This window comes from Balaenoptera borealis (assembly GCF_965194805.1).
Source record: "Balaenoptera borealis genome assembly, chromosome: 1".
In the NCBI taxonomy this organism is placed as follows: domain Eukaryota; kingdom Metazoa; phylum Chordata; class Mammalia; order Artiodactyla; family Balaenopteridae; genus Balaenoptera; species Balaenoptera borealis.
Window position 1 is genome coordinate 33,178,110 of NC_138860.1, and position 27,490 is coordinate 33,205,599.

Below are 27,490 nucleotides of genomic sequence, written 5' to 3' on the forward strand. Positions count from 1 at the left end.
CAGCCAAAAATTAATTAATTAATTAATTTAAAAAATAGTACCAACTGAATGGTTTCATTTACATAAAGTTCAAAAGCAGATAAAACTAACATATGGGATTAGATAGAGGTTAATTTGACAAGGAAGGTGGCATGGTGACTGGGAGGAGACATGAGGAGGGCTTTGGGGGTACCAGTAATGGTCGAATTCCTGATCTGGGTGGCCATTATACAGGTATGTTCACTGTGTCGTAATTTGTTGATCTGCACACTTAGGATTTGTGCACTTTCCCATAGGTCTGGTATATTTCAATTTAAAAAAAACTCACAGGAAAGGGGAAACTGTTTCAGGGGGATAAAAAAAAGAAGGTGGAAAGGGAACAGAAGGCAGATCAAGATTTTACATACAGGTGGCTTAGCTGCGGCAAGATGAAAAGGGAGCAGGGAAGACTGTTGAATGGAGCAGGAATTGTTTCCAGCCCCTGATTGAAAAGTCTCCAGATACATCAACCTTAATTCCCCACCCATCCCTACACCACCTATTGAAAAACGGATCCTTTTGGAAGAAACCCAGTGTTTCCTAGTCTAGCAGTTACTTCTGTCTCCAGGCGGAGAGACTCAGTGTTTGTAGCCAAAATTAGAACCCCAATTTTGACACTGACATTTCCTCTACTAGGTGCTGTGAGACTTCAGGGCCTTGATGCAAATGTCCCAGCAGCTAAACTGGAATAATCCTGAGTACCAGAGTGGGAGGTGAGGAGCTAGGTTATACACGTTTGCCATCCTTGCCCAAGGGAACTACCTGCTCCTGTTGTGTGCTGGGGTTGTGTGTGTGTACTTCGGAAAGAGGAAGGCGCAGCCAAAAGCTTCATACCCAGCACTGTGTTCTCTCCCCAGGCACACCTCTACTCCAAAACCCATCCAGGGGTCTAGAGTCATGCTCGAATGCACCCCTTAGCCACTTTCCGGGAGGAAAATGACAGGAAGGAACCACTGGTCACAGGTTCCACTGACAAGCGGGGAAAACCTGGGGGTGGCGGTTCCTTTATGGGGGAGGCGGTTCCTTTATGGGGGAGGTCACACCCCCTGCACAAAAACATCCCCAAAAGAACCTGTACTGAGTTTGCGTTAGAGAGGTGGAGATACCCCAGGGAGGAAGTGGCAAACGGCGAAATGGGAACACCCCTCTTTGATCCCATAAGGTGCGTCAGGGAAAGTTGGACTTCGTTTAGGCCGGGACGGAGACATCTCTTCCCATGCTGCCACCAGGATCAGTGGGTCAGAGGAAGCCAGGCTCCCCTCCGCCCCTACCTCAGGTGCTGCGTGTGGGACCACAGCGGTGAGTCTGACCTCTCTTCCCGCCCCTTTCAAGGCTGGGACTTTATTAAGGCCGGTTCCATCAGGCTGAGCCACGCGCTTGGAGGAATGCGGAATCTGGCGGAAGCGCGAGGAGACTAGCCAGCAGGAGAGGAGCTGTGTCCAAGAACAAGGTAGGGACGGTTCTCTCCGGGAACCAAGCGCGGGGTTAAGAGCACGAGGATGGCTGCTTGAGGCCCGGAGGTCAGAGCTGGCTGGCTCCACGGGGAGGTTTCCCAGTCTCCCCGGCTCAAGGAAACATTCAAGATGCAGGGATAGACGTGCACAGGCGCACACGGCTTTAAAGGGCGAGGGAAGGTCCCAGCGCGGCGGGGCGGGCCCGACGGAGGTGGCAAGGCGCCTGGAGCGGGAACCTCGGGCAGCCGGCGGATGGGCGCTGGGACCCGCGAGGCAGCCTCGGGCTCCCGTCACTCCTCGCACTGCGTTTTGCTGGCGCCCCGCCTCCGGGGCTCGAAGCGAAGGAAAGGGGCCAGGCCGAGTCTGAGCCCGCCCCCTCCCCCGCCCCCGATTGGCTGCTGCAGTTGTCCATCCAGAATCTATTTTTGATGGGAGGGGTGCCACCCAGTCTGCCCCAGATCACGTTTGCCCCTAGCAGCCAACCAGTCGGGCCCAAGTGCCCGGGCAAGAAGCGATTGGGGGCGAGTGAGCTCGGCCCCACGGTCCCCCGTCCGGGTCCCCCAGCCCCCGCTCGGGAGCGAGGCGGTATATCCTGCCCTCCCTGACCACCTCCCCTTCGTGGAAGCGGAGCGGCGGCCTCGCAGTAACGCAGAGGCGAAATGTAGCGAGCCGGGTGTCGCGGCTGGACGCTCGCCTTGGCTGGGGGTGTAGGGGGCACGCCGGAGGCCGAGGAGGACTGCCGAGGAGGAGTGATGAGAAGAGGGGGATACCTGCACCCCCCAAGACCACGGGTCCCTGCTGCCACACGCCAGGCGCCCCCCTTCCTCCCCAGCGAGGGGCAGGTCAGTCCTGTTGGGTCTAGGGGGTGGGTGGCGAGGGCGGGAGACCTGGAGCGCAGCGCATTTGCTGAGTCTGAATCGGGGAGAGGCGGTAGGGCCACCCAGATACCTCTCCCTCCCGGGGTTTGGGGATACTAAGACGGTCTTTTTTGTCCCCTCCTCAGGGCATCCTGGGTCACTTTTGCTTCTTTCATCCCATGGCCTTAGGCCCATCTGAAGTCTCCGTTACTGGAAGGAGTGGGGTGAGGGACTGGCTTCTCTTCCTTCGAGCCCCCCTTTCAGGTTAGGTGACCTGCCAGGAAGACGGGAGGAGGAGGGAGGGTCAAGTTTTAGCAGACTCAGAAACTTTTCTGGCAAGGGACAGTGGACTCTCTCTTGCTCAGAGGTTTCCTCCTGGATCTCTAGTGAGGGTTTTTGAAAGGACCACAGGACAGTGTTTCAGGAGACTGGAAAAGGGAGTCCTGGTGACGTGAGTGACTAGAAAGAAAACAGTTCCCGTGGGCCAGTTACTGGAGTTTGATCCACCCTTTCCCAAACAGGAGTTGACTAATTGTGTGTGTTTGGAATACTTAAGGACCTATTCATCTTTCCTAGGGAAATTCTCTTTAAATTTATTTTTTACTTGTGAGAGCTATTCTGGTGAGCTGGGATAGGGCGGGATCAAGGCCTGGGGATTGCTTTAGGCAAGAAAAGTGGGGCCATTACAGCTAAAGAGACATGCATTTGGGAGCAAGTGCATTTTGGCTTATGCTGCTTTGCTTTTTATTTTGCTTTGTTTTATTTACTTATTTATTTGGATGGTGCTTTTGTTTTTTGTTTTTGTTTTTTAAGAATTCCATTATATCCAACTCTCAGTAACCCTGGGGAACAGGGTGAACCTAGAGAACTGAAATGTGTGCATAATAACCAATAGTTTTACCGTCTTTCCCTTCAAACTGAGATAACACCCTTGTCCTATCTGACAAGCTCACAAGGCCAAGAGCAGGGGGAGAGAAGTAGGAACAGAGGCCTGGATCCAAGTCAGTGTCTGAGCTTTCTGTAACACTGTTGACTCTCAAGGGCAGGAATGGGTAGGCCTCTGGCTCTTGGCCTTGGTCTGGCAGCCTTGCCCCATTGCCCAGGAAGTCCTCCCAGTTGTTGTTTTTTTTTTTCCTCAGGGGCTGGGGCTTTTAGGGGTCTGGGGACCTTCACTCAGTGATCAAATTCTCCCTGCTTATTTGCCCTGTGTGACTGTAAACAATCACTTTCTACAGCAGGGTGGCTACAGGGAGCTTGTGACTGAATTTGTAACTGACCCCACTGGGAGACCACACCTTAATAATCTTGGGTTCTTAATGGGCATTCAAGAAGGAATCTCCCCCAGGACATCCCTTCCCATCCCCGGTCGCTGAGAAGGCAATGCCAGGGTCTCCTGCACAGCACCTTTCTAATCCCAGGCTGGCCACATCTCATTGCTGTTGACCAAAGTGGTGGCCCCTGTGAGGCAGTGGGTTGCCTGTTGGGAGCATGGCAGGGATAGTGCCCTCTGGGCATCCAGATGTCACAGGGCAGGAATGGGTGATTTAATGAAAAAAGGAAGGCAAATAGCAAACTCTTTATGCCTGCCTTGTGGGAGGCTTCTCCCAGTAGGAGCTGTCCTTTGCTGTATCGTAACATTCTCTTTTTCTTGTCTTCTTTCTTCCTACATAAGGTGTTCCATACAGATTCTTGTGACTTTAAGGACCAGGGATTTGGGAAGGTGCAAGGTCTTTCCAGGAAGGAAGGGCATCTCTGGAAAAAAGGAGAGAGACAGCAGACAGTGCCCTGGGACCAGCAGAGCCCGAGGAGCTGTGGGAAGCTGAAGGAGCCCAACCAGAGGCGGGGGAAGGAGCCACAGCCCCAGGCCGAGGCTGCCTTCTGAAAGATCTGAACTCAAGCTACTTTAATGAAAGAAGGGCCACCTCAGAGGGCACCCCAGACTTAGCTGGGCTCTTCTACTCTGGATGCCCCTTGCTCTGAGAAGCCTGCACTGAGAACCAAAGAAGTTAAGAGGCCAGAGAAGCTTCCCCCAAGCACAGTGCTGGCCAGCTGGGTCAGGCATCTGCACCCCGAGTGGCCAGCTGCAGAGTCTGGTGAGGAGTTTCTTGCTCCCCTCCAGCTCGTGGCTTCAGTGCTTGATGGGGCTGCCTGTTGGTGGATCAGTTTTTGCAGCGCCTGATAGGAGCGGAGAGCCGTGGGAAGAGGTCCCGCGGCGACCAAGCCTGGGTTCGCCCCAAGACTAAGTTCTTTCCCGAGTTAGAAAGGGAGAGAAAGCAAAAAAAGAGAGAAGAGTTCCCCCTTCTCCTCCTCCCTTCCCGTCATGTCCTCTAAGGCGGAGCCGAAGGACGTCCACCAGCTGAACGGGACTGGCCCTACTGCCTCACCCTGCCCTTCAGATGGCCCCGGGCGAGAGCCCTTGGCCGGGACCTCAGAGTTCCTGGGGCCTGATGGGACTGGGGTAGAGGTGGTGGTGATTGAGTCTCGGGCCAACGCCAAGGGGGTTCGGGAGGAGGATGCCCTGCTGGAGAACGGGAGCCAGAGCAATGAAAGTGATGACGTCAGCACAGACCGTGGCCCCGCACCACCCTCCCCGCTCAAGGAGACCTCCTTTTCCATCGGGCTGCAAGTGCTGTTTCCCTTCCTCCTGGCAGGCTTTGGGACTGTGGCTGCCGGCATGGTGCTGGACATCGTACAGGTAGGACCTGGGGAGGGCAGCTCTTGACCCTGAGCCCGGAGCCACCTTTTCCTCCTGGGAAACTGTCTCTTGGAGCTTTTCTTCCACCTCCCTGTCAGAAACAGCTGCTGCTTCCTGGAGTACTTTTCCCTTTGGATCGCGTCCTTGGCTTCTTCGTCTGGTTACTTTCTACAGAAGCCTTGAGGAAGCTCAGTAGTCCCAGGGAGGTGGTCAGGGCAGTATTGCTTAACAGAAGCAGAATTGGTTCCAGAGCTCAGGCTTGGAAGAGGAGAGATAGAATAGGTTTGTTGCCTGCCATCCCTCCTGGGCATTTCTGCTGAGCCCAGCTCAGTAGGAGACATTTAGATAGGTCTCCTCTTTGTACTTTCTTTTCCCTTTACTTTGGGGTTTCAAGGATGCCCATAGGAGAAAACTCAGTTTCAAGTCTCCCCTTCATCCCCCTGCTGGGCAGGAATTTGTCCAGCTGCCAAGAGGGTCTCAAATTAAGTGGGAAGGTTCTTAAAGGCATTTTGTGTTGCTTGTCTGCCTGTAACCTGCCTGTAACCTTGGCAGGATCTTGCTGGGGAATGGGGGTGGGCACATGCTGTCTGATACATGATTCGGGGGGGGGGGGTCAGTGTTGGTGTGGTGAGACATAGAAGTGCTAAATATGTGACATATATGGGGACAAAATATAATCTCTCATGGAATCTCTCAGGAGGACATGGAGTTCAGCATCCCCTCCCCTTTTCCCATCCAACCCTACCAACGATGCATGTGGTAATACAGAGAGTCCTGCTGGCAAGTCTCACCATGCCCTTGTCCCAGGAAACAGGGTGGTTGGTTCTAGGTGGTTCTTTCAATGGTGTCTACCTGGACCACTTTGACTTGAGTCCTTAGGAGAACACTGCACCTTTGGTTGCTAATGAGGATGGTGTTTATGTCATTCCTGCTCTCTCCCCTAACTTGTTATCTTGGGGATTGTTCCTCATGTCAGGAGCTAGGAAGGCGGGCTTTGGATTCCTCCCCCTGGTAGCTGCTCCTTCTCCTAGGGCAGTGAGTGGAGGTAATGGGAGGAGGAGAAATGAGACCAGGGTAGCAGTTCTCCACCTCTTCCATCCCTTTCCTGTGGCCTTGGTTTTCATTTTAAGAGTTTTCCTGTTCTGGTTTGGTGCCTCCAAAGGGTATAGAACCAGGATCTGGTGGTGACCTGGAAAGGGGTGGTTTTATTTTCTGGATAGTAAGAACGGTAGTGGGGAGCATCTGTTGGACTATTCTGTGGGCCCATGAGGTAGGAACCATAACCATCTCCATTGTGTAGATAGGGAACCTGTGGCTCAGAGGGATTAGGGAACTTGTCCCTGGTCATCTGACTCAGAACTTATGCCATTAACCTCTATGGCCTTCACCGTGGCCGTGGTTCGCCAACTGGTTAAAGACTCTGGGAGGGGTCTGCTCTCTTTGTCTTTCCCCGAAGAACAGGGTAGACTGGAGTCTGGAACAGCTGGAGTTACATTCTAAAATGAGCAAGAGCAAAAGTTCTTAGAGGGCCCCTCCCTCCCCCCATCTCACACACTGAAGAGAGTTCTAGAGATGGAAAAGACTTCTGACATCTTGCCCGCCTCCACCCCTCACCCATGGTCCTGAGACATTGAGAAACCCAGGTAGGGAATCTTTGGAGCCTGACCAATGTGCCCACAGAGGGCCAACATTTGCCCTCAGTGTGGCACCTAGGCTCACCCCAAAGCTAAGGTCCAGTTGGTATGGATGACAATGGCTGGTTTGTCCTTGTCCCCCTCCCCCAGCCTCCTGCCACAGCTGGTCTGTAGCAGGCCCTGCAGATGGCTGCAGTGATATCATGGCAGGGGTGGGAGCAGAAAGGTCAGGGACCACAGGGAGATTCTTATTCCATATCTAAGGGGGCGAAAGGGGTGTTTGACAATCTCGGATTCAGGAAAAGCAGGACAATTTCTAAGGATTCACACCGCATTCCCCCTTCGCAAGCTAAGATGACCTTCAGTGGGACAGAATCTGGGGCCCTAAGAGGCTGGGGCCATCAGGAGGAGCTGTCTGTAGAGTGTCCCCAGTGTCCCAGAGCAGCTGAGCAGAAGGCCGTGTTGGTGCAGATGTCTCCTTGGTCCAGGGCCCCCCCTTTTTTCTCCACTGCTGCAGAAGCCCCAGTCTCTTCCCCAGGCCCATTTCTCTCTCCTCTTATCTGCCCTCCTCTCCACTCAGCCTGTAGAACCAGCCTCTGCAGTGAGATAAGGGGCTGGCGTACTGGCCAAAAGTAGGAAAAGTTTAAGTGGACTGCAGTCTGCTGCGACTTCCCCACCGTGGCTGAACGTTCCCATAGCATTTGGGAAGGAAAGCAGGACTGGGCCCAGTGGTGGAATTGAAGGGGGTTGGGATCTGGGAGCCTCCATGCTGCAGATGCCCTGCCCCACCTCCTGGTTTGGTCCTAGGCGGCTGCAGAGCATCTCACTCCCCTCTTCTGTCAGCCTTTTGAGGGATGGGGGTGGCAGGAGGTGGTGTGCCAGCCTTCACTGGAATCCCCAGCTGTGTTAAAACAGGTGAGACTCCCAGCTCCTTATCCTGACTCACTACTCACTTGCTGAGGATCCCAAGGAAAGGAGACACCCCCTCCCCGAAATACCTCCTCCTCTGGCTTTTCTTTCCTGCTGCGTATACAGAAGAGTCTACAAAGATGAAAGTGGATGGCAAGCATGGGCTTAGAGAAGTGGAGTGGGAAAGAAGCGTTCCTCTCATGGCTGGCCTGCCCCCGTGGCTGCTGGCATTCCTGGGTGGGACACTCAGGTTCCTCATGTCCACCCCTTTTATCACACTTTGTACAGCCCTCTGTACCCAGGTGCTGCCCTGAGGCCCTCCTCCTTGGACACCTAGAGGATGTCTGCAGGTGGTGGGGGAAAGCCTCAGGTGAAGGTTGGGTTTACTCTAATCTAAGCTGACTCAGTCCTCACCCTGAAAGGTAAACTCCAGCCCAACTTCCCAGGTTCTCCCACAGCCTGGTTCTCAGAGCTGCTAAGGATCTTAGTCTTCTTCATGTCCTTGACTCCAGCTTTTCCAGGCTGTGACTTTCTTCCCTGCTGCTGTCTCCCTGGAGGGGAAGAAGGCTCAGGGCAGAACACTCAAAGGCAGGCAGGGGTCTGTCTTTGAGGCCAGAAGCGGTGAGGGATAGAAGAGGCAAGATGGAAGTATCAGGATGAAGTAGCAGCAGGGCCACTGAGGTGCGAGACTTAGGGTGATTGCTCTGAATTGGAATTATTTTTAAGTGTGAAGGGAACTGTCTCATCCCTGACCTCCAAAATATCAGGGACCAGTGAGCCCTCACTCCCCTGTATCCACGGACAGAGAAGGAAAGGGAAGAGGAGCTGCATTTCTGAGAAGCAGTGTCGATGTGTTCTGTCCCCACTTCCCGCCAAGTGCTTCCTGGAACGTGCCCTTTTCCACCCCCAGCAGAGCAGGAAGGTGTGGGTGAAGGCTTGGCTGACTGGTCTGACCTCGGGGGCAGGCACTTCCAGCCAGGATGAACAGGATGGGCCTGAATTAGGCCAAAGGAGGAAGGAGAGACACTGTCGGCCCCTGCCCATTCTACCCACTCCTCACCTCAGGGCAGCCTGCTTCCCGGCCTCTCCCAGAGCCGTGTGTGTGTGTGTGTGTGTGTGTGTGTGTGTGTGTGTGTGTGTGTGTGTGTGTGTGTGTGTGTGTGTGTGTGTGTGTGTGTGTGTGTGTACATACATGTCAGAGGCTCCCCTGCCTGAGCTGCGTCTTTGAGAGGCTTTTGTGGGTGAAGAAAGTATGTGTGTAGACATTGGCTACCCTGACCCGAGTGCCAGCTCAGGGCATTGCTGGGTAGGGGCGCAGGGGGTGTGAGGTTCCAGGCTGTATCCTGGCCAGCCGGGAAGACTTCTGCATAGGGCTGTCATTGCAGCCACTGGCTCTTCTTGCCTGTCTGTCCCGAATCTCATCGCTGCTAAAACCCTATCCCTTCTAGGTCCTTGTATAGTTGAAGGAGAGGGTGCGTGTGAGCTGGGAGACGCAGGGATTTGGGAGTATTTATAGTGGCAGCTGGAGGGGCTTAGCTGAGCTTCATACATTTTTTTTCTTAATCGTAAAGACAAACAATATACCTTACAAACAATTAAGAAAATATTGCTGGCATACTCTTGGAGTATTTCTTTCCAGGCTCCTTCACTCTGCCAATAAGTACACATATTTTACATATGCCTACCTGGAGATCAAAGCTTTTCACAGAGCCTGCGGCTTGGAAGCTGGGAGGGGCAGGTGTTATGCGGTGAGGAGGGGATACGGAGGCTGGGCTCTGAGCGGAGCTTCCAAACCACCCTTATGGGTCAGCCACCCTTATGAGGGGCGGGGAGGGGAGCAGAGAGAATTCTTCGTCTCTGGAGCTGCGTGTCCAGTTGAGGTGAGGGAGGAGGAGGCAGAGCTGAGCAAGGCCTTGCCTGCTGGGAGCTGGCGCCCCAGAGCTATGTGCTGGCCTTGTCCAAGAGCAACAGTCCCCGAGTTCCTCCAGCGTAGACGGGGCTCACTGGGGCTGCCTTCTCTTTGGGGGCCCAGGGATGAAAAGGGATTTGCATCCCTCCTGGCTCTTTCTGTGGGTGCCTGAAAGCTCAGCAGCTATGGCTGGGGGACAGGGGGTTTCTTTCCCATCCTTAGTTTTCAGAAAGAGCCTTCCCTAAAAAAGTCCTGCGCCTTCCACCAGTGAGGAGCTAGGCCAGGAGCTCAGGTACAGATACGCTCCAGCCCTAGTGAGATGAGCCCTTCCCCTGGGTCCTGGTAGGGACTCCCCCTGCCATCAGCACCCCACACACACCCACAAAAAGAACTCTGACAAGAGTAGAGAGGTCCTTGCCTTTATAGGACTCCCCAGTGTCCAGCCTCCCCTGGATTCTAATCCTGGCCTTAGCCCCCTCTGATTTCCATGCTCCTCTTTTTTTTTTTTTTTTTTAACTGTGGTAACAAACACATAAAATGTATCATCTTAACCATTTTTAATGTACAGTTCAATGCTGTGAAGTATGTTCACATTGTTGTAAAACAGATCTCCAGAACTTTTTTATCTTGCAAAACTGAAACTCTACACCCATTAAACATTAACTTCCCTTTTCCCCCTCCTCCTAGCCCCTGGTAACCACCATGCTACTTCTATTTCTAGGAATTTGAATACTTTAGATACCTCATATAAGTGGAATCATATAATATTTGTCTTTTTGTGACTGGCTTATTTCACTTAATATAATGTCCTTAAGGTTCATCCATGTTGTTGCATGTAACAGGATTTCCTTCCTTTTAGGGCTGAATAATATTCCCTTGTTATAGACCATGTTTTGTTTATTCATTCATCTGTCAGTGGACACTTGGGTTGCTTCTACCTCTTGGCTATTGTGAATAATGTTGCTATGAACATGGATGCGCAGATATCTCTTTGAGACCCTGCTTTAAGTTATTTTGGGTATATACCAGACGTGAGATTGCTGGATCATATAGTAGTTCTCTTCTTAATTTTTTAAGGAACCGCCATATTGTTTTCCATAGTGGTTGTACGATTTTACATTCCATCAACAGTGCACAAGTGTTCCAGTTTCTCCACATCCTCAACAACACTTGTTATTTTCTATTTTGTTTTGTTTTTTAATAGCTGCCATCCTAATGAGTGTGAGGTGATATCTTATTGTGGGTTTGATTTGCAGCCTTGCTCATCATTAACTATAGAGTTGTCAGTGCTGGAATTGCCTTTAGGGACCATCTGATCTGGTCCCTGAAGTGTACCTTTTATAGTCAAGAGCTCAAGGCCCTTATAACTTGTCTAAGGTACCCCCTGCTGGTCTCTGTGGGAGGATGCTGGGGACAGAGCATGAGGCCCATCCTTGTGGTCTCTTGTGGGAGACCCAAGACTCTCAGTCCACTGCCTTTGCTCATTAGAGCACTTTGCCTCATTTTCAACTGCAACTAAAGTAGCTTTCAAATAACCAATCCTGGCTCCTACATTTTTCCTTCTTAGCACTAAGGAGTGCAGTGCTCTCTGAACCTCAGTTTCCTCATTTACAAAGTGGGATAAAAATAGCTCCTACCTCACTGGGTTGTTGATAGGATATAATGAGAAAACGCACATAGAGCCTTAGCCTGGCACATGGCGCAGACTTAAAAGATGTTAGCTGAAGAAATAGGTAGGAGAGCCAGGCCTGATGGTCTCAGGGCTGGAATCCGTGTCTCCTGCCTCCCAGTCCAGTGCTCTTCCTTGCAGGGGTACACTTCCCTTTCCTAACTGAGAGATTGGGGCAGGTCTGTAGGGTGAGAGAATGCAGAGGAGGAATGAAAAACCTCTTGCAGACCAGCACTCTGAGGTTTGGGGGCCACGGTCTTAATTCAGAGCCTGTTCTAAAGGAGAGCTGCTGTGGCTGAGGCCCAGAGCCCTTGGAGATAGATAGAAACCAAACAAACTCTCTAATCTCCTCAACCCCAGCCCCCTGGAGCCCGGTGCTCAACAGCTGAGACAACACCACTCAAGGCTGAGGCCACAGAGAAACCAGACTGAAGGCAACTTGAAGGGAGATCGCAAAGGAGTTCTGGGGTGTAAGCCAGCCCCAGGGTGACTCAGCTGTGTGGGTCCCTGCCGTCTTCTCCCCCAGCTCCACAAAGCAGGCAGAAGAAGCAGAGACGGGCTAGGGCCTCCTGACTGGAAGGGACCCTCTACGTCTCCCCTGTTCTGGGTGGCAGGAGCGGGGGCTTTGTTGTTTGGAGTACCATGGACTTGGTTTGCTTCCAGGGTTCCTGGAGGAAAGGCGTCTGACGTGCTCACTCCCTGCTGATTCCATTTCCTCCTCAAGCCCCTGCTCCCAGACTATCCAGTTGTAACCGAACAAGGGCTCGTGTGCCCACGGCACAAAAAGCCAAACTCTGACAGCAGGTTTGCAGCAAAGTAAAGGCTTACTGCAGGGCACCAAGCAAGGGAGTGGGAGACAAGCCTCAGATCCACTCCCACCTGGTCTCTGAGTGAGGGGGATTTAAAGGGGAAGAACAAAGAAGCTGGGGTTAGTCATCATCTTGTGACATTTCTTAATTGTACTTTTGGGACTCAAGATGCCTACTGTTTAAGAGTCTGTGGTCTGGTGGTCCATGACCCAGGGTCTGTTGGCTCATTTTGACCTAGAGAAACAGCCTGAGTCTGTACGTTAACTACGTTATGATTGACCTCAGCAATCTTAGTCATCTGACTCTGGCTAATTGGTGTTCATTTAGCACAGGATTGAGGTCAGAAGGGACAAGAAAGGGATTAAAGTTTTGGATAAAGACATTAATCATAACCTTGGAACAGGAACTCGCTTTTAGGGGGACTCAGTTTCACGTTCAACCTCGAAGCCAGCCCTTTGGGGCCCTGAAATGCCTGGGTTCTGTTTTCACCTTGCAGCACTGGGAAGTCTTCCAGAAAGTGACAGAGGTCTTCATCCTGGTGCCTGCACTGCTGGGGCTTAAGGGGAACCTGGAAATGACCCTGGCATCAAGGCTTTCCACCGCAGTGAGTGTCCTGGCTGGGAGGAATGGGGCACACAGAGGAGTCTGGGGCAGCACAGAGCCTGACTAGGAGATCACCACAGGCCTTTCTTAACTGCCCAGGTCTGCAGTGTGGGTCTGGGGTGGAAAGGAGTAGGGAGACCCCAGGCTGGTTGTCCTGCTCCTGGGCAGGAGCTCCCTGCCCAGAGTGGTTCCCAGGCTCGGTTTCTGGATGTCCCAGCCATCCTTGGACTCTTGCCCCACCCCCTGCTTCGCAACCCGCCTCGTGACTGTTTGTGCAGCTTTGACAGGCGAGCATCATGCTGGTCCCTCCACCTGCACAGATGGGGGCCTCCTCTGATCTCCAGCCCTACTCTGCAGCTGGGCAGGAGCAGAGCCAGGCCTTCCCAGCCCCCCTCCCATCCCATTCCCCTTCCCCCATGGCAGGCTGCTCTTCTGTAAGGGAAGAGATGAAGAGGGGCTGCTCATCACTTCCACCTCCCCAAACTCTTAGATCGGCCGTCATGGTTCGGAGACTGAACCAGACACAGGCCCCATGGGGTGGGAGGCAGGAAGCAGTAAAACTCAGGAGGCCAGGGGAGCCAAGTGGCAGGGGTGTCCCTGCATGGCCATGAGCCTGGAGAAGGCAGCAGAGAGAACTGGCAGCCAGCCTAGCCCTCCCCAACTTGCCCTCCTGGCCTACTCCCATGCCACCTCACTCCTTCCCAGACACTCTCGTGGCCTCCGTCCTGCACCAGCAGCTGACCTTTCTTCCCTAAGATGGCAAGCTGGCTTCAGAGCCAGGGAAGGATCAGGTCATTCTAACCCATGTGGGAATGAGCTGCCCAGGTGAGCAGGGCAGAGCATGGAATCGGCCTCTGCTCAGTGGCTGTCCTGAGAGGAGGGGAGAAGAGGAGGCTGCCTTGGGAGCCCCCTTCCCATCCCCGGCCAGAGGCAGGAGCTCAAGGCTCTTCTGCTCCTGCCCTCTCACCCCAGCCCCTCGACCCTGCTTCACTTTCCCTGGGGGTCATGTCCTGGTCCCAGAGTCTTAGGTCACATGCACTGCCTGCTGATCCAGGCAAGGTCCTAATGGATGGAGCTGCAGGCCTTTTCCAGCCTGGAGCTCCAGACCCTTGTCCTCCCTCTCCCAGGCCAACATCGGGCACATGGACACACCCAAGGAGCTCTGGCGGATGATCACTGGGAATATGGCCCTCATCCAGGTAAGAGAGCAGGGACCAGAGATGGTGGGGCTAAGCTTCCTCCCTGGTCAGGAATTTGAAAGGCTTAAGTCAGCCCCTGCCGGCTCCTGAGTAAAGCTCCAGCATCCTGCTGAGCTGGCTTCTCCCAAAGGGACTCCAGGAGGTAACCAGGTTTCCCAGGAAAACAGCCAAAATGGGGGGAACCCCAGTATCTCCAGTGTCAGTTCTTGGCTCCCAGTGGTGCAGAGGGCTTGTGTCCCCACAGATCAGACTCAGGAGGAGACTCAGGAGTGCTGAAGGTCCTTGACTGCTGTTGTCCCATCCCCCCATGAGGCCACACAGGTTCCGAACTGGGAGTCTTCCCCATTGAGTCCCAGGCCTTGTGTCTGGACTGAAGTCTCAGGCTCTATTGAACCTCCCCCAATCCCCAGAGGAACACTCATTCAGCCAGTAACATGTCCTGGGTTCCTGCAGGTGCTGGAACACTACCCAGTACTGGTGTCTGGTGAGAAACTAAATAAACAAAGACATCATTCCAGCCTGGGAGGACTGGACAGGCCAGCCCCGCCTGCCTCCTGGGGCTGCTGAGGGCAGGAAGAGGTCTGGCTAAGTGCTCAGTGACCTCAGCTAAGACGCGCTCTGCTCTCCGAGTTACCACTCCCCTCCTCAGGTGCAGGCCACGGTGGTGGGCTTCCTGGCGTCCATCGCAGCCGTCGTCTTTGGCTGGATCCCTGACGGCCACTTCAGTATCCCACATGCCTTCCTGCTCTGTGCCAGCAGCGTGGCCACGGCCTTCATTGCCTCCCTGGTACTGGGTAAGGAAGGGAAGGGAGGGGCAGGGGAGTAGGAAGGGCTGCCCCAGAGGTGTCAACTAAACCTTCAATCTCTCTTTTTGTTGGTTGATACCCCATTATCTCTTCTTACCCTGCCTGGCCCCTCTCCTTCCTCCCCAGGCATGATCATGATTGGAGTCATCATTGGCTCTCGCAAGATTGGAATCAACCCAGACAATGTGGCCACGCCCATTGCTGCCAGCCTGGGAGACCTCATCACCTTGGCACTGCTCTCAGGCATCAGCTGGGGACTCTACCTGGAGCAGGGTGAGGCTGAGGCAATCAAGGGTGTGACCAGGGTGGACTCCTGGGTGGGATTGGGAGAGATGGTAGTGGGTTTGCACATGTGTAAGGATTTCTTCTTTGTTCTTAACTATTTGGTTGGAGCACAGTTTGTAATAACTCCCTGCCTTAGAGAGATGAGGCTAAGTACTTATCTCAGATTCATGCAGGCAGCAGGAGCAGGGGTGAAAGTATTTGAGAAATATGCTTGGTGCTGTATATTCTTACTTATCTTGGAGGGGTAAGGGGGCAAGGGCAAAGGAAAGGAACTGAAGGCTGGAATCTGCTTGCAAAATGAAGAAGAGGAGGGGAGATAGGGATTTCTGGGGAATCAAAGCAAGAAACCTAGGATCTGGTCTGTGCCCCTAATAAGTTCAATGTCTGAGGAGGTTTCACCTTGGTTTCCTTATCTACAAATGGAAAAGGCTGGCCCCATCTCCCTCCCGGGTTTACAGTGAGCATCAGATGAGGTAATATATTTACTGGCATTTAGTGTGGTGTTACTGTTGATCTGTTGGGGCATTTGCAGGCTGAGCTAAGGGGAGGCTGGGAGCAGGGAGCTACATTGCTCACCTCCCTCCCATCTCTGCCTCTCTCAGATGTCTGGCAATATATCTACCCCCTGGTGTGTGCCTTCTTCATGGCCCTGCTGCCTGTCTGGGTGGTGCTGGCTCGACGGAGCCCAGCCACAAGGGAGGTGTTGTACTCAGGCTGGGAGCCTGTCATCATTGCCATGGCCATCAGCAGGTAGGCTCAGGCCCTTGATGCCCACTCTCCCCCTCCCCCCTCCCTTCCACAGACTCGATTTTAAGCCCCGGAAAGAGGAAGTGTGGCACAGACCCTAGAAATGCCTTCAACAGTGGATCAGTTACATGTCCTTCCGTAGCAAGTGACAGAAGCCATCTGAACTGGGTTTCATTAGAAAGCAGAACACATTGGCTTAGAGAACTAAAGAGGCACAGCTGGATTCAGGGACATAAATGATATCATTAGGGCCCCAGTATTCTCCATGTCTCAGCTCTGCTTTTCTCTGTGTTGGCCTGCAGCTTCAGGTTTGCACTTCCTTACGCTTACTAATTCCAGCAGGGATTCTTTCTGTCAACAATTCTGCAGAGTCCCATTATAGAATGTCATTGGCTGTCAGCCAGTCATGTGGCTATCCCTGAACCAGTCACTGTGGCCTTAGGGATGTGCTGCTCTGATTGGATGGGCCTGGGGCCTCGCCATCATTGGAGCAGTGTCACTCGAACCACAGTGACTGAGTTTGAGAGAGGTGGTTCCCTGAGGAAAAGCCCAGCACTGTTACCAGGAGGGGAAATCACACTGAGCAGGCAGAACAGCAGGCGGCTCCTCTAGCCAACTTGGGAGGTGGGTAAAGGAGACAGCTGCCTGCCCCAGCTTGCTCGGGGTGCTGCGCCAGCGTGTATGTCAGGAGCATCAGCTGGTCTGGCAAGGGGAGGCGAGGACTGGAAGGACAAGGGGCTCCTGGGAGCCACCTTGCTGCCCACGTCCAGATGGACCTGTACCTCTCATCCCGGGGACCGGAACAGAAGCCTTCACTGGTCTTTGTGTCTTGTCTTTGTGTCTGTGTAGTGTGGGAGGCCTCATCTTGGACAAGACTGTCTCAGACCCCAACTTTGCAGGGATGGCTGTCTTCACACCTGTGATTAATGGTGAGGCCTCGGCATTAGCTGCCTAGGGGAAAGAAGAGGGCGGGATCAGAGGATTTGGGGGGCTTTGTATCAGTCAGGGTTCTAGCAGGCAAGAGAGTCCAGCTCAGATAGTTCACGACTTGAACTGCTGCTTGAAACTGGTTACTGGAACCAGCGCATGAGCATTGGATGCCTGGGACCACGCAGAGCTTTGGAGAGGGGCTGAGCCAGGCAGGGCCTTGTCCCCTCGGCTATGTCTGACCGCAGGTGTACACTCTGCATTGATGGAGAAGGCAGGCTCCCTGAGTCTGCACATCCACCTGTGTCCCCCCCTGCACTCTCAGCCGTGTTAGGAGTATGGGGGACCGCCACATCTCCATAGCACGGAGGGTGGGAGGAGCCTGGAAGACTCCCTGGAAGGAAGGGTGTCTTTGTCTTCCTTCTCAGCGTCTCACTCTTTTCCTGGGGTCTGGTGAATGGGTCATGCCCTCCCCACTCCCCACCCCCACGTCTCAGGTCTTATGTGTCTCCGCAGGTGTTGGGGGCAATCTGGTGGCTGTGCAGGCCAGCCGCATCTCCACCTTCCTCCACATGAACGGGATGCCAGGCGAGAACTCTGGGCAAGCCCCTCGCCGCTGCCCCAGCCCTTGTACCACCTTCTTCAGTCCCGGTAATGCCAGAGTCCCCACCTCCTAGGTTCACTCCATCACTTCAGAAACAGCTGGGGCCTGCATATGTAGGTTCTCCTTCACTGTTGGGCTGTATGTACCAGCTGTTCTGGAGGGCAGAGCCCAGGCAGGAAGGCTCTCCTGTCCTGGGACACCCTGAGGGATGGGGACCATGGGATGGAGACAGAGAGATAGTCAGCTGTCTGCTGCTCTGGAGTGTAGTGTGGCACCTCCTGACTTTGAAAGGTCCCTTGGAGCCAGTTCTCCTCCTCCCCTCCTCCTCCTCACACCATCTCTCCCCTGGTCCCAGATGTGAATTCTCGCTCGGCCCGGGTCCTCTTTCTCCTCGTGGTCCCAGGACACCTGGTGTTCCTCTACACCATCAGCTGTATGCAGGGTGGGCACACCACTCTCACACTCATCTTCATCATCTTCTACATGACAGCTGCACTGCTCCAGGTACGGACTGGCAGGGGCACAGGGGCGGGGGGCCAGGGCTGCCCTGCAGGGATGGGAAGGGAGGTCCAGGCTTGGCCCAGAAAGAGTCTTCCAACTCTTTGTCTGTGACTGTGTGGCCAGTAAACACTGGACAGGGGCTCAGGAGAACAGGCTGTAGTTCCAGCAAAGTCACTACCATGCTGTGTGACTTTTGCTCAGTTGTTTTACTTCTCTGAGCCTCAATGATACATTTGTAAATTGAGAGGAGTGGACCAGAGGTGGTGGACTTCAGGCAGGTGCCACCCCCACTAGCCTGGCCACACAGCTCCATGTGGCTCTGTTCACATGCTGGGGTTCCTTGGGAGATTTCATTTGAATAAAGGGTTTCACAGCTTGAAAACGTGTCAAAACCACTGCACTAGATAATCTGTTGGATCCCATCCAGCCTTGCCATTCTGTAATACTAGGATGCTTTCTCCCTGGCTTTGTATTACCTTTTTTTCAACTTTTTGTTTTGAAATAATTATATATTCTCAAGAAGTTGCCCCCCGAAATGTAGAGAGATCCCATGTACCGATCTACCCAGTTCCCTGCAGTGGTAACATCTTGCATAATTATAGCACAACATCAAAACCAGGAAATCAGTGTTGGTACAATGCACAAAGCTATTCAGATTGCACCAGTTTTACATGCACTCGTATGTGTGTGTGTGTGTGTGTGTGTGTGTGTGGTTCTATGCAATTCTATCACATGTGCATTCATGTAACCACCACCACAGTCGAGATACAGAACAGTTCTATCACCACAAGCCTCCCTCATGCATCCCCTTTATAGCCAAACTCACCCTTAGTATCACATTTTCAATTTCTACAGATTTGCTTTTCGAATAGGTAATAACAGTCACATAGTTCAAAAAATGTGTAAGGTTCATGGTGAAACCTCAGTGAAAAGTCTTTTCTCCCCTTTTTCCAGCCATCCAGTTCTGTTCCTCACAGGCCATTGGTGTTATCTGTTTCTTTTTTTTTTTTTTGAAGTATAGTTGATTTACAGTGTTGTGTTAGTTTCTGATGTACAGCAAAGTGACTCAGTTTTACATATATATATATATATATATATATATATATAAGAATATATATATATATATTCTTTTCCATTATGGTTTATTACAAGATATTGAATATAGTTCCCTATGCTATACAGTAGGACCTTGTTGTTTATCTATATCTGTTTCTTATGTATCCTTCAAGTTTATTCTATATTTATGCAAGCAAACATACATATTTTTCTTATTTCCCTCCTTTTTTTTTAACACACATGTAGCACACTATACATGCTGTCCACACCCTGCTTTTTTCACTTAACAATTTATCTTAGAGATCATTCCACACCCATATGTGAAGAGCAGAACACCCTGATTTTTATGGCTGCATTCTCTTCTGTTGTATAGACGTGCCATAGTTTCATTTAACCGGTCCCCTATTGGTAAGCCCTTATCCATAACTCCAACCCCTCATCCCCAACTTTAGAAATGTTGTGTGTTAGGACATCTTAGCAAGGGCTGGGCCACATGCAGTTTCCCCGCAGCAGTTACCCAACTTGCCACGTTCCATTGTGAGTTGGGGTGAAGCACACTCGGTGGGAAAAGGGAAGGTGTATGTGCCGAGGGTCTGTGGCTGGAGGGTAGCCCTTGGCCACGTCGGGAAGGATGAGCCCGGCTTCATTCCCCATTGTGAACACGCTAGGGGACACTCTCACCTCTGCTGTCTTCTCTAGCCTGTGCAGGGCGGGAGCATGGCACTTGATCCCCTCTAAAGGTTCTTCCTGATCCCCTCGCCGCCCCCTCCCAGCCATATGTCCCAGGGCCTGCTCGGGAGGCTGGAATATGGGGACAGCTGCTGCCATTCCCTTCGTGGGACACGTCCTGAAGTCCTTCTGGCCACGCTCTTTATTTGGGATGCTTCTGCAGCTGCTGGCAAGGGTGTGAAGTTATGGGGGGCTGGCCCTCACCCAGGGCTGGGGCCAGGGCCATAGGAGTCCAAAGCAGCTGTGTGTGGGGCAAGGTGGAACGTGAAGGTGCTGGAACTGTAACCTCTGGCTTCCTTGGAGAGAAGACAGGAGAGCAACCAAGTTTGCCTAAAAATAGGCATCACTTCTGGCTTCTGGATCCCCCAGTGGCCCTGGTTCCAGCATCTGAGCCCCTCAGGGAAGAATTTGCATACCACAGTATTTACAAAGTACAGTCAGGAGTAAAACCTCCCAAATGACTGTGTTGGAGCTTTACCGTTAGAAACCGTTTCATTCTCACACAGATGCAGTCATTTGGGGATCCCCAAATGTCAGGAATCATGCAGACTATATAAAAGATGCAGGCCAGCCCACTCCACCAGAATATTTTAGACCGAGTTCATCACCAACTTAAAAGTGCGTGTGAATCTTGTTAAAATGCAGATTCCGATTTAGGAGATCCAGCGTGAGGCCTGAGATTCTGCATTTTTCAGAAGCTCCCAGCTGTTGTTGATGCTACTGGTCCTGGGCCCACTAGCAAGGTTCTAATCTAGATCATTCTTAATTTTCTGTAGTAATGGAAGAAAAGCAAGGGCACAGATAAATCAAAGCAGCAGATAATCCAAAACGTCTTTTGAATTGGTATGCACTGTCTGCTTTGTATTTAGCCGACTTATTCTTAATTCTGTTTTGCTAGGACTAATGTTAAAATAAACTTGCATTCTCTGAGCCCACAACAGCAGAATGGGAAGGGTCAGGAGGAAGGCAGCTTGGGATAATCAACTGTTACTCAGACAGCTGTGCCGGCAGCAGCCTCAAACGCTGTCCTTATTCCACTCTGCTCTGAGGACAAATCCCTGTATGAAAATCAAACTCCAACCCCCAGCCCCCTGCCTGGCTCCCAAAGAGGCCAACATGGCAAGAACTGGAGTGACCTGAGGATAGGATGACCCAGAATTAGAGGCAAGAGGGCTGAATTCCTGCAAGCAGTAGGATGTCGATTAGGAAGCCTCTTGTTTGGTAAATTTAGGAGCAGAATGTAATGCTGATGTGGGAGACTCCAGGGAGTAGGGGCATCTTCCTTCCCAAAGAACTCGAATTACTCCTGTCATCTGTTCAAGGTGGTCACTGTGGAGGGAAGGAACATAGAGGGGTTGCTGGGGCGGAGAGATGAGCTGTCCCAGCTTAAGGACTGTGGATAGCCAAGCCTTGTGATGCAATGAATGGGTTGATCGCGTGGCTTCTGTCTCCCCCTGGAGAGAGGGGATGGCTGCAGGCTGGGCCCTTCTGTTTCTCCAGGTGCTGATTCTCCTGTACATCGCAGACTGGATGGTGCACTGGATGTGGGGCCGGGGCCTGGACCCGGACAACTTCTCCATCCCGTACTTGACAGCCCTGGGGGACCTGCTCGGCACTGGGCTCCTAGCACTCAGCTTCCATGTCCTCTGGCTCATTGGGGACCGAGACACGGATGTCGGGGACTAAGCCTGGTCACTCAGCCTTCTCTCCACCTCTCTGCACTTTCTGTGTGAAATTTTTTTTGGTTTCTCTTCCCCCACCCCACCCCACTCGACACTCCCACCTCTTTCTAGGACTTCACTTTGATACCGAATTCTCATTATTTTCAATGGGAATTTTTATACATTGAGCCAAGTTTGTAGAGCAAGAATTCAGGCAGGACAGATGGACTGAGATGAATAGTACAAGTAGATTTTTGAGACAATCACCAAGTGCAATTTCATGGTGGGTGCCTCCAGGTGAAGTGGATTGGGGCAGGGGTTTCCATCTGGGATCTGGGGACGTTTGGTTTAGCTTTAGCAAACTCAGCCTCTGTGAGTGGGCTCTGGTTTTGGGGGTTTGTCTTTGTTTTCTTTTTTTTCTTTTCGGTTGAACAGAGGGATAAATGTCACTCTCCCTTCCCCTCCCACGCACACATACTTTTTCTAGAAATGGACCAACTTCAAAGCACTAAGCAGGAGACAGCTGCTCTGGCCCCAAATAATCCTAGCCCTATTCTCTACCCTGCTCTCAAAAAGAATGAGGTGAACTCCTTAAATTGTGTACGTGCTCCTTACCCGATTGCCTGATAAATACCACCAACCCCTCCCGTTGATCTTTTTTCCAATTGATTGTCTCATCCAGGAAGAAATGAGCAGTGGCCTGGTCTCCCTGTTGACCCATGTCTACCCATAGTTTGCCAAGATCTACATCCTCCCTGGGCCCAGAGAACTGATTATCTCTGTTCAACCTTTATCTCTAATTGTTTCCAAGCACGACCTTTCCCAGAGCTTGCCGGGTTGGGTTCCAAGATTAGGGACGGAGAATGGGTATGTGGAAAATGGTTGGGAGGTTGAGGGCAACCAGGGGTGTTTCACTGCTGCTGTCTCTCCTGAAGACATAATCACGTGGTCACCTTAGACCCTGTCGCTTCCTGAAATCACTCATTCTTTCATGCCATGGAGGTCAGTTTTCCTCTCTCTTGGCTTCTGCCCACATTCATCTTTCATTCACTCATTCATTCATTCATTCATTTATTCAGCAAATACACAGCCTCCCCAAGAGGAGCTCATCTGCAGGCACGGTCTGAAACATTTGTTGAGCGCTATTTATTGAGTGCCTACTATGTGTTAGGTCCTGTTTGCACAGGCACTGACTAGCCAGCGGTAAGGGAAACACAGTTCTAACCTTGCCTCGTTCCTAGATATAAAGGCCATGTGCCCTTTTCAATCTGGCAGAGAAAGTTTCCTCGCTGTATTTCCATCTTTGTCACCGAGCCAGGTTCCGCCTCTAGATTCCACTCCTAGATCCCACTTCTGCACAACACTGACCACGGCTAGAGCCCCTAGCCCCATTGCTCAGCCACTGTTGATTTCCCTAAACTCCCCTTACTCACCCTCCCTTCCCTCCATCTCCTCACCAGCCACCCAAAAGAGGATTCAGAACTAGAAGGCTGGATATCAACCGACTGCTTCCACTTTTCTCTGCCCAGCACAAGACTGGGAGAACACTGGAGTCTCTGCATCTTCCCCACACGTTACCGTGAACAGATCAGGATTCTGTTGTCCACCCTCACATGTGTACAAATCTGGGCATTTGGATGCAGGTTTTTTCTAGCCTGTCTATCCACAGCTTCCCCTTAAGCCCTCCCCTCTGTAGCCTAAAGGGCCCATCTCCAGGGGAAGACTAGGCAGTGACCCTGACTCTTGCCACTACGATGCCTCATCCCAGGAACTTGCCCTTTACCACCAGAGACTTTTCTCTCCCTCCATTTCCACCCAGGCCACCTTCCAGAGCCTAGAACCTTAGAACTGGAATCGTAGAGGTTATCTAGCTGGGGTTGTGTCCAGCAGAGTTTATTAACACCAGCCTGGCCTTGTTCCTGCTCTTCCTCAGGCCTTCTTTCGTCTTGTCCTCCACCTCCAAACCCATTTGCACACAGACTCTTGTACAGGCACCAAAACCAACTCCTCCGCCCCTGAGACTGTGCCCCTGTGGTCTGCAGTCACCCCTGCCCCAGTCACCCCCCACCCCTTCCTCATCTCTGGAGTTCAGCCAGGCTGCCCTGGGGGATTCCGGAGTGTCCTTTGCCACAAAAGCAAGAAGGTAGGCGTGCCCCAAGCCCTGCGTGTGTGAGCAGAGGGAGGACTGCGGGGTGAGAGGGAAAGAAAATGAACTTCATGACTTTCGTGGAAGATCCATTTCTTTTCCCCCGATTGCACAAACTGCATGGACTTTTGGCCCGGCTGTGAGGAGCAACATTGGTTTACTCTTATATCCTTAAAAAGTTACAGAACTGTGTCCTATGACAATTATTTATAGTGACTATAACTGAATTGACAAATGTCAACGTAACTGATAAATTATATTTGGTAAAATAAAGAGGACGTTTATTTAGGTGGCTGGTGGTTCCTGTGTGTCTCATCAAAAAGCAGCTTCCACTGTTTCTTTGGGCCCCCTCTGTAGTCCCACCCCCTCCTCGCACAGAAGTGGAGAGGGGCCAGAGTGCGACGAGAAATCTCTCTTAAATGCGGAGATGCGTGATAGAAAACAGCCATTTATTGAGAAGCAATCAGTGCTGCTCTGGGACATATTCCAGAAGCCTTACTCTGTCCTTGCTCTCCACACACTGACTCAGCCTCGGTTGGGGTATTGTGCAAAGGGTGCAAGCACCTATGGGTTAAGATTCCTTCCCGCCAGAGGTTTATAATCTGCTTGGGTCAAATAATAATAGCCATTCTTTGCCGAGTACTTGCACGTGCTTTCACTGTGCTCAACCCTGTAAACTCTTAGAAATTTACAATTGACTGCAAAGGGTTTAGAGTCAGACAGGCCTGAGTTCAAATCCCAGATCTTCTGCATTGATCTGTGTGACCTTGAGCAAACCATTTACCCTCTCTGAGCTTCAGTTTCCTCATCTGTACTAATACGTATTCCCTAGGGTTGTTAAGCGACTTCAGTAAGATAATTGACGTAAAGGACTAGACACTGTGCCTGGCATACACTAAACCCCAACATACTAGTCAACTCTGAAGTGAGGGGGAGGTGGGCCAATGACTAGGCAATGTCAGTACTCTGACCATAGGGGTAAACCGAGGGTGGCTGGGGAGCAGGCAGACGGAAAGGACACCTAACCAAGTCTTGAGGGGCAGGGAAGTCTTAGAGGAAGCCAACAAGAATAGGAGCAGCATGTCGGAGGAGAGAACCATCCTGGAGAGGAAACAGTAAGCTAAGCAGAGAAGTGAGCCTGGTGCTTTGGGGAACTACAAATGGTTCGCATGACCGGAGTTTGGAGGGCAGGGGGTGATAGATAACACAACCCTCTGAGACACGCACACGTTTGTGACGAAGCAGTTTTTCTGAGATGGCAGATAGGGAAGGGCAGAGTCACAGTGCAGTCCCACCCTGATCTGTCTGACTCCAAAGCCTCTGCTGGGAACCACTGCCCGAGCAGGACACGTCCCCCAAGGATTCTTGACAGTGGTATATAGCACACAGTGCTGAGCATGACCCAGCTCGGTGATCAGCCCTTTTTTTTTTCAGCTTTGAGATATAATTGACAAAGTTGTAAGATATCTAAAGTATATAATGTGATTTAATATATGAATACATTGTGAAAGGATTCCCCCCATTGAGTTAAGTAACACATCTATGACGTCACATAATTACCCTTTTTTTTCTAGTGAAAACATTTAAGAAATCAGCCTTTTATAATGGGCCTGGACTCTGGGACTAACTCTTCAAAGCAGTAATATGTTAGTAAGGCCATTAAGGGTTAGTGGAAAGAGGATAATTGCTTGTTAATTATGATTTGTATAATATTTAATATATAGTATATTATACTCTATGATATACTTTTAAATAATAACCTCATTTACAACTTCAATATTATCTCTCATAACTTTGCAAAAAAGATATTATCACCATTTTACAAGCGAGAAACTGAGGCCCAGAGGGGTTAAGTGTCTTGCCCAAGGTCATAGATTCACACCCAGGATTCTCTCAGCCCAGTGCCTTCCCACCATGCCTGGAGCCAGATGAAAGAGGTGGCCAAGGTGTCCCTGTGTAGAGAACATAAAAACGTACTGAAATGGTCAAAAATATGGTGCCTGTTATCTCAGTTTTGCCCTTGAGACACCTTGTATGGCTGCAAAATGATAATTGTCTACAGAAATAGACAATATCTTCCAGTGGACATTTAAAATCAAGCCTCCCAGGCGCCAGCCTATCCCTGATGATATTTTTGCAACATAATTACAGGCAACACCATCAACCCTGAGATCAGTCAGCTGACAGTCTCCTGAAATCCCGCTGTCTCCAGCTAAAATTCAGTAACTGAACAATGCACGGTATAGTGCTGTTTACTGCACTATATTTTATAACATTATCTAAAGATAAAATATTTTAATATGACTCCCAAGAAAATATATGGCTTGATAAAAAATTTTTTTTAAAAGCTAGTAAGAAAACCAATTACAGGGAGTTCCCTGGTGCCCTAGTGGTTAGGATTCCGGGCTTTCACTGCTGTGGCCCGGGTTCAATCCCTGGTCGGGGAACTGAGATCCTGCAAGCTGCGCAGCGTGGCCAAAAAAATCAAAGAAACAGAAACAAAATGCAGGAATGTGAGAACCGGTTGGCCAGAGAGAAAAAAAATCCTAAACATAATTTGAAAGACTTTATGGCTATATTCATGTTTAGTTAGGTTGGGTTGACTAATATTGCCTAGTTATTGGTGTTTTCTTTTAAAAAGTTAAATGAAAATAATCCCAAATAAGTAAATATTATGTCATATTCAGAGCATAGTATAAGTTCCTTATTTTGAACATACTAGAACAAATTTCTTATTTTGAACATTACAGAAATTATTTTCTCTTAGCTCCTATCAAAGAAATGTTGAACAAGTAGGTAGAAAACCTTGCTTTAAGGGAGCTCCAAATTGTGACCTGCCTGGGACACCCACATGTTATTCCGTCCTTGACTCTGCACAGACTGTCACATGTGTGACTTTCAAGTACATTACCTAAGTTGTTGATTACCTCACAAATTACTCAGAAATCAAGTATGTATCTGGTTTTTAGGTGTTAGAAATCTGTGGGAAAAGTAACTAAGTCAAATATGAAATATTAACTAAGATTACCAGGCCAAAAATCAAACCAGCCTTCGATACAGGTTCAGGAAGGTGCAGGGGAGAGATGTCACCATTGTCTGAGGTATTCTCAGGGGACCCAATCCCAAGCCTGGAACACAGCCACTGATCTTCTCCCTTGGGATTCCCATGCTATGGAGGACAGAACAGCACATCACGTGCCCACCTAGGCTTCTACATTCTCTATCTTTTGCTTTGCTTAGCACCCAGGTTATCTTTTTCCTGTGTCAGGGTCAAAGATGGTGGCCAGAATCCTCTGGGATACCCCAGGGCATCACTAGAATTCTCCTACTCCTCCAATGAGGCACAACTGCCAGCTGCCTTCTCCAATCAAGGCAGATTCTTATTTTTTGAGCTCAATAAGTAAGAGTCATCATGTCCACTTTTGAAATGAGGCAACTCTTGGAAAACATGCTGAGGATGCTATACTCTTCTTCTGAGAAGTCACCCTACTTTCCTCACACAGCTTAATTTTAAATATAATAACAAGCACAAGCTTTAGAGGTAGACATAGGTTTGAATCCCAGCTTTCTCAACTCTTTTGATCCCCAGTTGTTCCTTCTGTAGAATGGGATAGCAGTGCCTTCTCTGTGGGGCTGTTTAGCACACAGAAGTTTCAATAAACAGAAGCTTTTATTATTATTATACAACGTTGATTAAAACGAGAAGAGAAATACTCAGAATATGGAGTTTGCGATGATATGAAGGAACTAGTGAATTGAGAAGTTAATAGACCCAGACCCACCCTGGATTCTGCTCGTTAGTGCCGTGGGTGCAGTTGAAGTTGGACAAAGTTGTGCAGTGTGGCGGACCAGCCAGGTTCATAGGTCTCCGCTGGGTAAGGGCACTGTGACCCTGACCCGGCTTCATCTTCAGGGGCCCGAAAACTCAATCCCATCCAGAAGTCATCTCAGGGAGGCTGACTTAGGCCCACAGACTCACAGAGCCCTGTGCATAAGACCAGGTGGTCAGTGGGCCCGACACACATGTAAGCCTGACCAGCACATTCCCTCCCTGGAAGGAAGCTACCCAGGAAAAAGGTGATCAGAAGGTACTCAGAGAGTTGGGAATCTTTTTTTTTTTAAAGGTTTCACTTTATTTACTTATTTATTTATTTATTTATTTATTTATTTATGGCTGTGTTGGGTCTTCGTTTCTGCGCGAGGGCTTTCTCTAGTTGCGGCAAGCGGGGGCCACTCTTCATCGCGGTGCGCGGGCCTCTCACTATCGCGGCC

At 50.9% G+C, this 27,490-nt stretch overlaps 1 protein-coding gene across 2 annotated transcripts; it reads left to right on the plus strand.

Moving 5' to 3' along the window:
- Positions 1 to 1,254: 1,254 nt before the first annotated feature.
- Positions 1,255 to 23,506, plus strand: SLC41A1 (solute carrier family 41 member 1). Of its 2 annotated transcripts, none has more exons than XM_082363906.1 (11): positions 1,255 to 1,468; positions 4,002 to 5,024; positions 12,451 to 12,558; positions 13,685 to 13,756; positions 14,406 to 14,550; positions 14,689 to 14,835; positions 15,450 to 15,597; positions 16,444 to 16,523; positions 17,038 to 17,172; positions 17,481 to 17,629; positions 20,912 to 23,506. In XM_082363906.1, exons 2-11 carry the CDS (start codon positions 4,650 to 4,652, stop codon positions 21,095 to 21,097), a joined length of 1,545 nt encoding a protein of 514 aa, XP_082220032.1. In that variant the 5' UTR covers positions 1,255 to 1,468; positions 4,002 to 4,649; the 3' UTR covers positions 21,098 to 23,506. The 2 variants fall into 2 exon arrangements, with proteins under 2 accessions (XP_082220032.1, XP_082220031.1); XM_082363905.1 differs by lacking the exon at positions 1,255 to 1,468 and adding an exon at positions 1,917 to 2,314.
- Positions 23,507 to 27,490: the final 3,984 nt, after the last annotated feature.

Coding starts and splice junctions, on each gene's coding strand:
- SLC41A1 (XM_082363906.1), top strand. CDS start 4,650: ATGTCCTCTAAGGCGGAGCCGAAGGACGTCCACCAGCTGAACGGGACT. Junction 15,598..16,443: donor ATTGCCATGGCCATCAGCAG/GTAGGCTCAGGC, acceptor GTGTCTGTGTAG/TGTGGGAGGCCTCATCTTGG. Junction 17,173..17,480: donor TACCACCTTCTTCAGTCCCG/GTAATGCCAGAG, acceptor CCCTGGTCCCAG/ATGTGAATTCTCGCTCGGCC.